General features: G+C 36.8%; 1 protein-coding gene across 5 annotated transcripts in view; it reads right to left on the reverse strand.

Annotated features, from left to right (window-relative positions):
- The window catches only part of LOC113226714 (ETS-like protein pointed), a 217,192-nt gene that overhangs the window by 26,888 nt on the left and 174,375 nt on the right, over positions 1–15,929 (reverse strand). For all 5 annotated transcript variants that reach the window (XM_026459437.1, XM_026459436.1, XM_026459440.1 and 2 more), the window contains 2 exons: positions 12,447–12,650; positions 11,670–11,801 (listed from right to left, as the gene is read on the reverse strand). In XM_026459437.1, the coding sequence (XP_026315222.1) occupies positions 11,670–11,801; positions 12,447–12,650 (336 nt within the window). The remainder of the gene's footprint in view (positions 1–11,669; positions 11,802–12,446; positions 12,651–15,929) is intronic.

The raw sequence follows: 15,929 nt of genomic DNA on the forward strand, positions 1-15,929 counted from the left end.
TATTCCGTCTCAGGTAATTCTACGGAGGATAAATCAAGAGATGTTTTATTATTTTATTTGCATTTATTAAACTATTACAGGCCTACCGCTTAACTGAGTCGGTTCCAGGGTTCCTTATGTCGCGCTGCACACGGGATAATTTCAACAAGATTTTTCTGACGATATTCAATAGCAAGTTGATTGAAAAGAGTGCCTACCAAATTTGTTAATTGTTGTTATGTGAAACGATAATAAAAAAACTATTTCATTGATAATTGAAATTAATAGACAAGCCATTTCGCACTGTTTTAAATGAACTTGTTATTGAACGTCAGAAAAATCTTGTTGAAATTATCCCGTGTATAGCGCGATATAACTGTTACGTAAACTGTCACTCCTCCCGCACCACGCAACTACCTCAGGAACCGACTCATTTAAGCGGTAGGCCTGTACATTGTTACATATTCTATGTTTCATTCATTTATTACCATACAACCTATCCTCAATTAACGAGAAGAATTCCATAATGCAATATATCAATTAATTATGAAGTATATAATTTATTAAAATATATAAAAAAAGATGCATGCGAATTTTGAAGAATAAAATTAAATTTTTTACGCGCTTTTTACTTTTTCGATTATATACGTGTTTTTTTTTTTTAAGTAACCGAAGTTGGTCAAAACTGTACAAGGCACTTTTACACTGAACAAAGTGAGTACACAACATGTTAGTGGGATATTTTTATGAAGCAATGTACCTACATATTGCGGGGAATGAAGCGACGCAAAACGTAATTAACGGTGCGCTGCAACCACCGGGAAATTGCGAGGGAAATGGGTATTTCTTATTTGAATAAATGGGTCGAGGAAATAAACACGCGCGGGATATTGTCTTTGCGCTAACAATCTCCTGCGTGCGCAGGAAATAGAAAATAAGCTTGCAGGTTCTAGAGAACATTACTTAATTACGCACACGATTAGTATAAAAGTTCAATGAACTTGATCGTCAGTAAATTGTAAATGGAATGGCAATTTTCTCAGTAATACGAAACTACAGAAACACGTAACTTGACTTCTACGTCTAAAGGAGCCTGATTTTTGATTAGTATTTAATAGCAGTAGAGCTCATCATGAAAGACTTTGTTTAGGGAAGTGCTGCCACACATCTCATGTACATCACATTACTATGTGAGTACTACTGTGTTTCGGTTCTGAAGGGTTAAGGGTGCTGGTGAAATCACAGGCACATGGGACTTTTCAACTTATGTCTTGTGATGGCTGCAGTGGCAGTGCCCCTTAGATCATTGCGATTTAAAGCTCTGAGCGGTACTGCAACTGTTATGAATAGACATGTCGCCTACCACCAGGCGCACGTCTTGTTCGTCCCATAACTTTATATAATAAAAAAAATACGATTTTTCATTGTAAATATGCCTATAGGTAAGCAGCGGCATCAAAAACAGAAAATTACGTATGTCATCAGCGTAATGGCGATTGCAAGTATAGATATTAGAGTTGGAACGCGCCGGTGAATCGATATTCAAAAGGATCGGAATGCAGAACCGCCTTTTAAAATAAAAAAGAGAATTTACCGAGGAATTCCCTGCAGAGAATTACATTAAGTGTAAACAATAAAGCGCTAGTGAGCGTATCGTCGGCGCGAGCGGCGGAAGTCACAGATAAACAATCTTTTTTAGATAAAACACTGGAAACTGAACATAAATCTGCGTGGGAGCATTTCATCCAGAACTGTCAAAGCGGGGATAATGCTACAGCGTAAATATATACACACTTGAAGGATATTGACTTCTTTACGTCCACCCACTGTCAAGTACAAATTGTTTCCCTTTAAATTTATGAAGTTGGCGTGAAGTTTTGTATTTTAATGATTTAGAATATATAACAACGTATCCTTATTTCTTAGAAATCGTTTATGATGCATCATTATGCTGAATTTCCAGGGATGACAAAAAGTTAATTTCGTTAAGTTTTGTAATTAAAAATGCAGTATATCCGGTCCTGTCGATTGCACACTGATTGAAGCCTAATTTGAAATTCAATTTGTGCTCTCTATTACCTTGGGTGTAGTTTAAAAATTTGCTTCCTGTCAGGGATACATATGTTACTCAAAATGCAATAACTGTCATTTGTTTTTCATTATAATTCTACAGCATTTAAAAGCGCATTTGTTTTGCTTTCCGGCGATAACAATACGGCAAATTACTGATAAACATTATGTTTTGAACCATAACATTTGTATTAATATTTAATTATCTTTGGTTGGCTAGTACTTTTTCAAATGAGCTACGGCACTTTTGTCGGCGTTGGATGGAGTGGCCTAAATTGGAGCACAGCCGGGACGTCACTTCCGGTGCCAATAATTTATATCTCCTTGCCTCCGTCATATGACGAGATGGCGCGAGAAACGACATTTATCCACGTTTAAATTTGGAACGATTTCTGGGAACATTATGATTGTGACATATTATTATTCTTGCTCTAAAATCGACACTCGTTTTATAAGTTTTTTGTGGTCTGTCAAACCTTGATTATTAGGTCGCGGGTTTTTAATAGGGGTTGATTGTTTTAAGAATTGTAGTCACAATAAACATTATCGGTACATATAGCATACGTCAAAATAAAAAAATAAATTGTCAGTCAACATGATATTTGACTCGTAGACATAGTCATGGTGATCTTTGTATTTTTTGTGGGCATTGTGCGTCTGTCAGAGCATTCGACATTGTTGTGACAGTGCTATCTCAGGGGCAGTGTTGCGAAGGACAATCTGCGCCCACGCCTTCCGTTCGACCCCCACCCGCATACCCCGCCAACACCCCGCATTTGTCCTGATAAGCTATCTGCTTGTGCACTGAAAAAGGGGTCCCGACCATTGACTGAAATACGCGATTGTAATTTGTTTTAAATTTAAAATATCTCCATGTTATTCCATTTACACTCTTTGTTTTAATAGTTTGAATTTTGCTAGTGAACTTTAGATAACTAACATTTCTATCATAAGATAGAAATATATTTATTGATTTTTCAAATGTTTGTTGCCTTCGTAACATTTTTCTATGTCTAACTAAACAGTGCATGTATCTCGCTAGTTATTTAATTACTCTTTGTGTTACTGTATAAAGCGAAATGAAGAAGATACAGAGTTCAAAAATGTGCATGTTTAAAAATCTTTAAATTCCAATCTAATTTGTTGGGAGGACAGGACCGTAATCGGGGCGGCTTGGCAATTAAGAGCTGCGCCTAATAACGGATAATGAACTCTCGGCAAATATTTGTTCTTGCGGGGGACGCTTCGATGCCGCCTTCGTGGCAAACGCTTACAGTACGAGTGCCCGGCAAGTTCGCAAATAACGCAATTAATTGAATTCGGCACTTCAAACACGCCGCCTCGGGCGTCATACACTGACGCGAGTGTGATATATACGAGTCGACAAAATCTGAGAAGACCTTTGTCTATTTACAACAGATCTTATAACGAATGCCTTGTGAATTCACCGCTCTGTGGAACCTGATACTTATATTAAAGGATTTTAGATTTGTGAATTCGCGAATTCTATTTCCCACGGCAATTTTAATAGTGTAAAGGTAAATTGATAAAACACCTGCGATTAGGGAATAAACCCTACTCGAGTTTCTAAAAAAAGGATTTCCTTACCTGAGTAAACTAAACTGTTGAAAATGTGTAAAAAATGTGTATCTTCTAGTGAAATTTTGGTGTCGTCATTATCGTCATCATCATCAACTGATTTATACGTCCCCACTGCCGGGTACAGGTCTCCTCACAGGTGAGGGTTTAGTTCACCACCCCTCTACTACACACGTTTTCCAAAGGTTATGAACGTACCTCGACGTGCAGGTTTCATCACGATGTTTTCTTCCATTGAAAAGCTCGTGGTAAATTTCAAATTAAATTTCACACGTAATTAAATTCCTACGAACTCAGATGTGCGAGCACGGATTCGAATCCAAGTCCTCGACTTGAGAGGCGGTAAGTGTTCTAAATTTCCTCCACGGTTCTAAATTTTGGAAAACTGGACATTATATTTTCTGTTTAGTGATTCACACCCACAGTTTTATTTTCTTTTGACAATGTCGTCAATTAGTCAATAAATTTGCTTGAATTGCACTAAGTTCTTTTTGTATGAAGCATTTATTGTAATAAACTTTCCCTACGACTTTGTTAGTGTTAACAAATATTCAATATACCAAAGTACTAATCAAGGAATCAATGAAATTGTTCAATGATATGTCAGCTATGTATCGTTAGGGTAAGTTCCGATAAGTCGAACACGTTAACTAATTTCAACTGTTTTTAAAAGAAAATTTTGTCATCTATTTTTTGCTATTTAAAACGGTTATTTGAAATTTCGTCTAAATCTATGCAACAAATTTCTATTGAGTAACAAACACCGATATATGCAAACTTTTCAATTTATAACATTTTAGATTCCATTGCTCAATTAAATTTATATTATACGAATGTAATTATAATGAAACATACGAAGTCCATTGATAAAATTGTTATCGTATTGGAGCGGGGTAATTCCATGAAATAAGCGATATTGTTTAAAAAATCGACTCTTTACCCGGAAATTCCAGATCACAAGAATTTTCCTTTTCCGTTATTTGAAAGGAGTAAAAAAGTAAAATTAAAACCATATGAAACATATTGTTCGTTTTACATAAAATTTTAAAGATCATGAATTTTTATCAACGGACAATTTTACGAGGACAAATTAAAATGGCTGTAAAATGTCGACGATAACAATCGTTTTCTATATTAAACAGGGCCTTTGTGCTGACCCTTGCCCTTTATATTGGAAGCCGGTACGTTTGATAAACAAATCAGATTTAGGTGAATTAAGGATACTTGAAATAGGTGCGTGAATAAAAGAATGATTGAAAGGGCACTTCGCAAGAGCCCTTGTTAAGGACCTATTGAAGGGCAAGTGCCCCTCAGGTTTGCGAGCACCCTACGAAATACGAATACATATCAAAGAAACTCCTTTGCTCTTTTCTTACCAACCCTTGAGGATTGATTTTCAAACTTCTTACCTGCCTTCACTCTGTTAAGTATGTCTTGCATATTTCAATGTTCTTCAACAATGAATAGATTCTTTATGGATTATTGGGTACCTTGCATCTCTGTTATTTTACGTGTTTGTATTTTAAGCGAGGCAAACCTAATGCCTCTTTGTAGATTATCTTTCTATTTTATTTGAGATTTAATTTGTGCTGTTCGTTTATCCTGTCATTGATTTACGTTAGTACTACGGGCACGTGCTTCGTATAAAAAAGCATATTTGGGAATGGTTTTTATTTCTCATTGTCTTTGCATTTAAGCTGTCTGGAGTTTCCACCCTATTACCTGACGGTTCGAGGCCATTAGGCTGAATTGTATGTTAAACATTTCATTGCTTGTTGGCTTTACATCTCTCTCGCTCAAGTCATTTGATGACTTTATTAAGTTTTCTCTCTCGCTCCTACATCCTTACAAATTTTCGTAGATCGAAATTTGAAAAGGTTGCGCACGTGCGCAGGAGTGTGTATCGAGTTGCACCGGAAGCACGCCAGTTGAGGATAATGGTTGCCGGATGTGGCTACTCGAAATGACACGTATCTTTTTATCGATATCTTATAGAAAGCTATATATCCTTTCGACACTTTAGATCAATCGATCTGAACAGTTTAGTGCTGTATTATTAGTATTGGTCGATTCAATATGTATAATATGGCTGCTTTTTATATTAATTTACAAAGAAGGTAATAGTTAATGATGTATATCCTATTATCCTTTTACAGAAAACACTTGAATGGTAATTATATAAGTTAAGGTCGACCAATAAAGCAATTTTTCTTCATAAAACTGTAATCAAGGATTTGTTTGTAATAGAGTCTATTTTAACATGTTAAACTGAGATGAATAGTATGTAAATGGTAAGTAGTGGTATGAAATGTACAGTAGGGTAAGGATATCGAGTGAGGCGGGGCCATGCTGTAGATAAATCATGACAGGACACCGGGCGTTGCCGCTGCCGACACGGCCGACATAGCCGACGCAGCTCCGATCAACGTTTGCAGTCGTAAATCTTTATGATTGGCTACTGTCCTGCCACCGAGTACGGCTTACTGTCAGATTGCCATGTTACATATAAATAAATAATAATATAGCACTAAATAAATGTTCTATAAATATGGTCAGTCACATATCCTTCTACATAAGTTTGGTTTATAGTTCCTATCAATCTCTTGGTTATACGGGAAGGGCACTACAACCTGTACAAGCACACGCACCTTATAAGTTCAGATCCTGACTCCAGATCAGCCTTTTACACCATATCAATGCTGATATGATAATTATTCGGATTTCTGGTTTTTTAAATGTATTTGTTAAAGAAGGTAGGCAAGGGGTTTAGTTCTATCACGGCCGATAAGATACAAATATAAACGTACTAATAAGGGTTCGTAAAGCGTTCGTAGGCGGTAAGTACTACTCGTGGCCATGAAAATTTTCAGAACGTTAGCGGACGATGCGTAGCGGTTTAGCAACGTTGTTCCTCGGCGCACGTCCGGCGATTAGAGTGAGTGCGCAACGCGGGGATGTGCTCGCCTTGCGACAGCGCGGATGAGTTGCAACCACACGCCTTATTAATAATTCACTTGCAAAATATTCAATATACTATGTTTTTGTTTAACCTTCAAGTGCGGCCCAGTTGCATTTGTTCGCAACGCTCGAGTTGCTGCGAGGACGCGATGTTCTCCCCTCATGTGCTTGTCTGCTATTTAGCATCGATAGCGAGTGTTCTACGTTGACTGGCGACTTAAACACGCATGTCAGAAATGTCTCATTAAGTACATTGTCTTTACTAACTTATAATCAAGTTGAATGAGGACACAAATAGGCAGGTTACGACAAAAGGTACCTTCAGATATTTCTTAAGTGTGTAAGCAATTTATCCGAGATTAATATTCCTTTGACAAGTGCCTGTTTATAGATTTTCTGTTAAGTGGAAAGTAAATTACTTACCACGCCACACCATGATAGGGTCCAGCTCAGTGGAGTCCCTAGCGCGGGAGCTTGGGTGCAAAAACATTCTTTATCCCGAATCCAAATCCGCCATATTTGAACTCACACACTCACTAAAATCACTTTTCACTTTTAACGGGAAGTACAATGCCCTTTCATCCGTTGTCACTAATGCGGATTTTCCTAACAAAAGGAAAACATTCGGTTAGTGTAGGTATAAATTAAAATGAAAGGAACTGTTAATTGAGCATAAAGGTGGAAAAAGAAAATTGGAATAACAATAAAAATTTGAAAATAGCTTTTTTGGGCAAATAGAAAAGAAACAGAAAAAGAGGAGAAAAGGGAATAGAAATGACACTGAACTTTCAAAGTGTAGCGCGTCGCACGGCTGTGAGGGTATTTTGCTATTGGGCCGTTGAAACAATAGTGATGGGCAGCGTGTGCCGAAGAGTGGCCACTGAGGTCGTGTGTTGCCACACCAGTAAGGGAAGGTGGAAGGGGCTGCCGAAGTAACCTTGCATTGTAAGGAAAATAATGGAGATCTTCATTTTTTTTTGTTAATTGTATACGGAGGAAGTATATTATGTGTAGTCCTGGACAACAAATCTATAAAGTTACTATTTATTGCTTGCTTTGTTTGTGTGAGACTTCAATTTCATAACTAACTAAGGTGGCAAATTCAATAAATAAATTATGCTGAGTAAAATAGGATATATAAATCACGATTGCAATAAATAAATATCTACTTTTGCAATAATCCTTTGTAATGCTCGAGTGAAGCACATTAAGTCGTAAATTTTGTAATGATTGATTGTAAATCCATTTCTTTATATTAGAATTGAAGTACTCATATCTATCCCAAGAATTTACATTTAAATATGTCTTTGCGTAGTAACTAATATAATGTAATACACGTAATAAATATGACGAGAAAGTTTGCATAAAGCAACGTACAATAAGTGTAATGGCGGTCGCGCTCCAGCGGTTCCAGAGTTATGAAAATAGAGAAGATGCGTCGCAAATTATGGCATAAGATTCGCGGACCTCGCCGCGGCTGAAAGAGAGCGGAAAAACAACGCCAAGGTCGTCACCGTTGCGCCATACACGCGCGCCCGACTGGAAACACGAGTGTGTATCAAAGTGAGGTGCTACCAAGTAATTAGCAACTCGCATATAAGTGCCTAAGTACAGAGACAGTAATGTAACCTTGCGGAATAAAATAGTAATTAACTTAGATTAGTGGATCCATTTCAATTAAAATGTGAGTGCATTATTTTGTTCAAAGTCTATTGAAATTAATATTATAAATGCAAAAGTAACTCTGTCTGTTATGTTTTCAGGCCTAAACCACTGTTTGGTATAGAGGTAGGTGGGATCTAGGATTGGACATAGGCTACTTTTGTCGCAAAAATAAATCTGAAATAATAAAAATTAGTATCAGTAGGCTACTTGAAGCACTTATTTTATTTTAGGCAGACCAAATCGCCGGCACCATCTAGTTGAATATGAAGAAGTTTGTTTTGTTTTAGCCAACTCGTGAACGTATGTTAATTGGTGTTGAACACAGTTAATAAGTTGGAAAGGTCACGTGATTGATTAACGCGAGCTAATTTGGACAAACGACACTCCAACATCAATTTGGTGAGAAGTGTGAACGGCGAGCTAGACCACCCGTGTTAACGATGTCAAAGAGCGCTCGCAGTCTCTTCGATAATTTATTATTTCTCTTAGTTAATTTATTATTTCAGTAGCTGTGCTCGGGCTAGGAGTCAAAACATCCCGGGCTATGATTTACAGCGCAATAAACGGATCGTTTTATATCTAATGGAAATGAGCTTTTATCTGGCGGATTGCGCCAGTACCACCCCTGGTGATAGTTAAATTTGATTTAAGCCTTGTTTTGTACGTTCATTTTCAAGTGATTCTACATATATGCATGTTTCAATACTTGTTGGTTATTTATTGCATAACTACAAGCAAATGAAGGAAACAATATTTATATTTTCACCATCCAATTAATTTGTGCTGAGCAGCGTATACAGCGTTTTCAGCATAATGTTGTGATATCATGTTTCCAAATAAGAGATAAAGGGCAAAAAAGCACGATTGTGTTTCTACGGCTGAACGGAAAAGAAAATTACAAAATTATTAATTGTTTTTACTTATTACGTGTGTATATAATTATAACGTCTATCCATTAGAGGAGTTTTATTGAAATCGATTAACGGAAAGTGAGTGAAATCCAATATAAACATATTTATTTTAGCAAACATTTTCTGCAAATTTGAAGACGACCACTACTGAAGTACCCCTTTTCCAACAAATAAAAGAATCATCAGTCATCAAATCAGTTCATAAATAAATGGAGAATCGATAAATAATTTTAAAAAACATGAAAAAAAAAGTTAATTGTTATTATCGATACAAAGATCAAACAAACACAAAGAAAAATTTCCTCGGTCCGGTTGAATTCGAACCGGCGACTTCGCTGGACATAGTTAAATATTATGCTGCAGTGGGTTCAGTCGGGGACACTCCAAAAGTAACACTTAGATTCACTACGACGTGCGATGTGATTACTTTTAAAACACTTCTAAAGAATTGTGTGAAATGTTTTTTTTAACGTATCCATCTTAGATTTTTAACCAACTTCGAAAATAGGATGAGGTTTTCAATTCGATTGTTTTTTTTTAATGATGTTACGCGATTACTCCGATAATTTGTGAACCGATTTTGATGATTCTTTTTTTTGTTGAGGGGAGGGTACGTTAGTATATAGCACAATTTAAGTTTGAAGAAAATATTCCACCTCAAAAGGTGGCAAACTAGGGGATGAATGTCTATTGAGGTTGGTTTTTTTTAGTACTAAGATGTCATTTCATCATATGTCTCGTTTACATTTGACGTGTTTTCTCCAACGTTGACACAAAAATTATAATAGTTGTTCCAAAGTTCTTTTTCTTATTTTTTTATTACTAGCGTAAAAAATAACGAAGATTTTAAAAACTCAAACTTACAATATGTAACAGTACAACACTGCATTAAAAACTAAGTGCACTAAATATTTATTTACCGTATTTTGAAAAAAGAACATATATTTTCCTCCAATCTATCTCAAAGTTTTATGAATGAAATATGTACATTTTAGGATGTACATTTTCAACCGGTATCGACTTCAAAATTGACGAGTCAAAAATGGGTACTGACCTTTTCAGAGAAAACAATCTTTGGGTACAACAGAAATTAAATAAAAAATTGGGAAATTTGGCACAAGCGTAGTAGTACGGGGTATAGGATCCATGAAAATCGGGACACCTGGCAACATTAGCTAGAAAGAATATGCATAAGCATGCTAGACTCTACACTTACCATTTCTATTCATATTTCAATCAGTTGAGTGTTCTTTTACAGCAATTAATTTTGTATCTAAACCTCAATTACCGCTTTAATAGATTTTTCGAATTCTCTATGTTTATATTATATTACGTAGAAATTACTATCCACAATAGTCTTTATAAACATTCATAATATCGATAATGGAGTATTATGAGCATTGTCGAAGCGATACCACCACTACCACCTTGGGGATTCTTTTTGCATGCAAGCAAGGGCGGTCAGTTGCGGCCAACCGCAGCTTGCTTGTTCTTGTCAACTAATGGCGTTTAAGGGCCATTACATTGTACCCTTGATATAATAAAGGTACATATGATTATATGTCAAAAATGCTTTTATCACTTGAAAAAAAAAACGAATTTCACGAAGCAAATTATTTATATATGAAATATTATAAATCTTCTAAAAAAATATAAAAAAGATAGCGACTAATTTAGCGTCTCTCTCGTTTGCATGTTTTTATCAATCAATGGCGTTTGATATTTATATTTGTACTTTATGTTTTCATTATTAGTAAAACATCTTAATGAAAAAGAAAACGTTTTATTCACAAAAAAAAGAAATAATCACGGTAAACTACAATTTCCGGGAGCAAACGAGACTATTTTGGGACTGGGAAGGCTTCAACTTTGCTGATAGTTCATGGTTTTACGTTGTCATAAACTCTTAAACAAGAAAATCACTTAAAAAAATACCATTATTAATAGTAAAGAGGTAATAAGCTCATTATCGAAAGTTTATCGCGGATGTTAATGAGGGTGACTGTACAGATAGAGAGCGATTACTTATCTTTTTGGACCGATAACGACGCTACAGGGGGCCTACTGGCAAAACATTGTACGCGACAATAAAACAATGTATGTATTAAATTATATACTATTCAGAACATTTGATTGTTCTTTCGGACATATGTGGCTAAGATATAACGATTATCATATTGTTTATACACCGAAGGAAATCTAAATTTTGTCAAGTGTAGATTAATGCACCTATTTTTTTTGCCGCCAAGAAGTAATGTCAGCACTACCGTTTTTCGGTTTTGAAATGTGAGGATGCTGGTGAAATTATAGAAATTTGGTAAAAGTCTTTATGCAAAAAGGTGTATTTTAATATAAAAATAAAGAAAAGAAATACCTTAAATTTAAGAATATTTAATATTTGCGCACTCGGATTCAAAGTTGTGTTTATAACCGCTAGAAGCTTGAAAAGTACACAGAGCCTGAAAGAATATTAAGGAATCAACTCACCGGTATTGTTGTTGTTGTTGTTGTAGTGGTGCGCAGGCGGAGGTATGTAGTCTGGGAGCTCGGGCAAGCATACGTTGCTCTCGTACATGTTCGGGGGAACATTCGCTAGCAGGGACCGCTCCTTCTCCACGTCTGCAATGAGGTTCAAGTAAAACAAATCGCAAAAGCTTCAGTGATAGCCTATTCGGAATTCAATTTAATTTAAAACAGTGGGGGAAGCCTATGTTCTGCAGTGGACGTCTTCCGGCTGATATGATGATGATGATGATGATGATGATGAAAACAGTGCTCTGGGCTAAACCTTTCCTGGAGAAGATCGGTGTCTAGTAATGGGACGTTTATGTTTACAGGTAATGCTACGTAACTGTTTAGCTACAAGGTCTCCAAAAAGGAGACTTCTCCATTATTCCTACGTTTCGCAAGTAGGTTGACAATCACAATATCTTTTTTATGACAAGTGACAGCACGAACATGTGCGCCTGGTGTTAAGCGCAACCGCACCGGTCCATAGCAGTTGCAGTACCAGTCAGAGTTTTAAGCCTCGGAGATCTGAGGGACACTGGCACTGTGTCTAAATGCCATTGTGCACATAACTACTCCAGTACCCTTACTCTTCAAAATTGGAACACAGTGCTCACATTACTGCTTGACGGCAGAAATAGATAAGATGGTAGTACTTTCCTGGACGAACTCTTTCACAAGGAGCAGTAGTGTGCTACTTATTGCAATCTTTTAGATGCGAAACCTCCGTCTCTACTTTTAGAATACTAAATGTACCTTTCTGCAGTATCTCGAGGTGTTCCCAAAGGATGTCGCCCATGAACGCGGGTGCGCGTGCGACAAACTCCTCGCGGCCCATTGCGCAGATGTCTTTCCCTTGTGTGCGCGCAAACTGTTGCAGCGCCACGCCCTCCAACGAGAATTCGCGCGCGGCCCAGCGCAACCATGCCGCCACTGCTGCCTCGCTCCATTGCCGAGGATCTAGAGGACAGTAATAGGATTAATATCTCACATTATTAGATTCAAAGGGGAAATAGATAGAAAACACGCCAATGGATGAAATGGTACTATCAAGTGTTTTCGACACCCGTCTCGAGTTAAGCTGACGATCAAAGTTGAATTCATAGCATAAATAACCATAAATTTTTCACTCGAAAATGACAGTTGGTTTACTCATAAAACTTGGACATCTGAACTTGAACCGGTTACAACAAACGAAACGTTTGGATAAATTCGTCCATCTCCATTATGGTGAACTTTTGAGTAGGCACAAAAAACAATTACTAGGTGTATATATTAGAAATTATATAATATATAAATAATATATAAAAAATATATAATATATAAATATTAGAAATAATTGTATATGACAATCTAAGATTATACCTTTATATTATAACTAAAATAACCTTTACCTTGCACCTTTGGTCTAAAAATTATATTTTAAGCTTTAATTGTCCTTGAAGAGTAACAAAGGGACTAGGGACCAAAAACGGAGTTACGAGGTTTTCAAATTTTGGCCGACGAAGTAATTTATTCTGTGAAACACGTTTCCGGATTAAGCAGCAAAGGAAAAGTTGATATGGACCAGAATGGTACGGTGTAACGGGGTGATTTATGCAAACCAAAGTCGTGTCGCTTATTTTGCATATGAGTTAGTTGAATGTTGTTGATATATGAAGTGATTATAAATGCACAATTGCGGACGGTGCAACAATTAGAGGCAGCGGAAGCCCGGGCGCAGTGGACCAGCGCGTTGAGCAACGGCGAAACTTGCGCCACTACGCAAGACCGGAAGCGAGCGGACCTTGGTGCCGAAATGCTTGTCTTTCTATGATTGGTTTGAATTTACAGTCGTATTCATATGCACACCAGGTATTTTTTGTATTTTATCGAATAATTGAATGATGCAAGGTCGATATATTTAGTTTTTTTTTAAATCTAAATTTAAGGAGCTTTAGGGCGCGTTTAGGTGCAGTTTAAAGTATCGTGACTTGTATATTTAAATGAAGTTGTTGTAACATATAGAACAACACGATTAACTGTCGTTCAGGACTTTTTTGGCGTTACGAAGACAGACTGTCGTGACAATGGGAAGAACTAGAACGACAGTCATCTGACGATAAATAAAACGTCACGATAAAAATGTAACGACAGATAATCGCATCTTCAAACGATTATGTCGTGCAAACGTCAAGGCGGCTGCCTAGTATTTATGTGGTATGTGGGGGCTGACATGAACCGACAAATTGTCATCATGATCTAGTGGTAACACCTAGACACGACAGTCTTTCAACGATAAAATAAACGTCCACGACCAGATAGTCTTGATATGGGAACAGGTTAGATGCGACAGTCGTCCAACGGTAAATAAAACATTTCGACATAATGGGAACGCGCCCATACTGTGTAAGAAGACAATAATCGCTCCGTAACAGTATTTAACTTATACATCTAACTTTTTTTTTATAATACCAAGTGACGGGACGAACAAGCCGTGCACCGGGCAGTAAGCGACACGCCTATCCGTAACTGTTGAAGTGACACTCAGGGCTTTAAATCGCAAAGATCTTAAAGTACGTGAGACATAAGTTGACAAGTCTCACGTACCTGTAATTTCACCGTAGTAGATTCAGACTACTTACGTATATTTTGAACAGTATCTTCGCTTCAATATACTATTAGACTCATAGATATAGGATATCTATGATTACACTACGCAGTCTGTCGTATCCTGGCCACCCTCCTCAACTGTCTCCTGAGTCTTTTGGTCTGAACTCACTTCATCAAAACGTGGTAAACGTCTTCAATGACGCCGCAATTACTACAATATGGAGTTGGTGTAACTCCATCAAAAAGGTAAACATTGAGTTTGCTGGTATCATCTTCATTCGTAGGCAAAAAAGTTGTAATCTCTTCATAAAACTATAATGAAAATAAGATTCAATCAAATTACAGCGTAACTAGCCTCTGTCTTAGATCCTTTGAAATTCTAGTGGATATTAAGTCTAAGATTGATTATATAAAAATCAATAGGTATAGACATAATGCGGCGTTGGCAGCGACAAATAGCTCGGAGGCATTTTCTCGAAGAGTGGCGATGGCGGAGCGAGAGCGGTTAATAATAAATAATTAGTATAATTGCTGCTTTTAGTCGGTGGCCGGCGTTTATGTTGCTGCGATGCGATGCTGTTGTGCAGTATCCACAACGGTTCCATCTTTTTATACGCTATGAGCTGTTCACTCTGCTAAATGTTAATATATAACAGTTGAATACTGACCCGTGGCGTAAGGTGAAAACTGAACGGTGGCCAAGAGATGACATTGTTAAGGATTGTGGTAGATGATAGCACAAACTACTGGAGATCTGTACTTAGCAGTGGGTGGTTTCGGTCTGTGGATGATGATACCGCCTGTTGTCAAATTCAAATGCATCTCATTAGAGGAACTAGAATATAAAACGCCCCGTTTGAAAACTATGTTTCTCACAGTAGTGATAAAATTTTCACGTACTTTCTGTAAAGAAGACAGTTTCTAAGGCGAAGATAATTGTAATACTCGGACTTCTTCGGTTATAAATAATAAGCAATTTAATAATAATTAGGCCATGGGAGAGGCGAGAGTCTAAAATAGATATAATAATAATACTGAAACTAGGAAATGACCTGTGAGTGCCAGAACAATTATGGACCAATTTAGAATAGTCCGTTTCCCAAATTGGTCTTACCGGAAAAATTTACCGCTGGGCCACCGTGGTAGTCAATATTTTCTTAATATGTATAATGTAATCATTTCTTTCACATAATAAATTCAATTTCATTCATTTCATTAATTTTGTTTTTAACAAAATAACTAACAAATCATATTGAATATTCATAATGAATAACAAAATGGACTGTATATTGTCTGCAATAAATGATTTTTATTTTATTTGATATTTACGATACTGGCGTCAATGATTGTTTTGTTTGTAGAAAAGAGAACCACGGGCAGATATGAATACTGCTTGTCATAGTAACATCTCGTGAGTAGTTACACAAAGTATTATAACGGTAGTAACTAAATGAAAGCATCGCCAACACATGAATGATCGGCCGCCGTTTGTTTTTGTCTCGTTCTATCGCATGACATACAGATAATTCCCGTCTACCGGACTGGTAAATCGAACTAAGACATGTGTATTATTTATTATAAATACAATGCTTCTGTTTTCTGGTTATAAACACATCGTAATAAATAAGCACTTACGCACTTGTACAA

The sequence above is a fragment of the Hyposmocoma kahamanoa genome, unplaced genomic scaffold, assembly GCF_003589595.1.
Source record: "Hyposmocoma kahamanoa isolate Upper Pololo Valley unplaced genomic scaffold, ASM358959v1 192, whole genome shotgun sequence".
Classification (NCBI taxonomy): Eukaryota; Metazoa; Arthropoda; class Insecta; order Lepidoptera; family Cosmopterigidae; genus Hyposmocoma; species Hyposmocoma kahamanoa.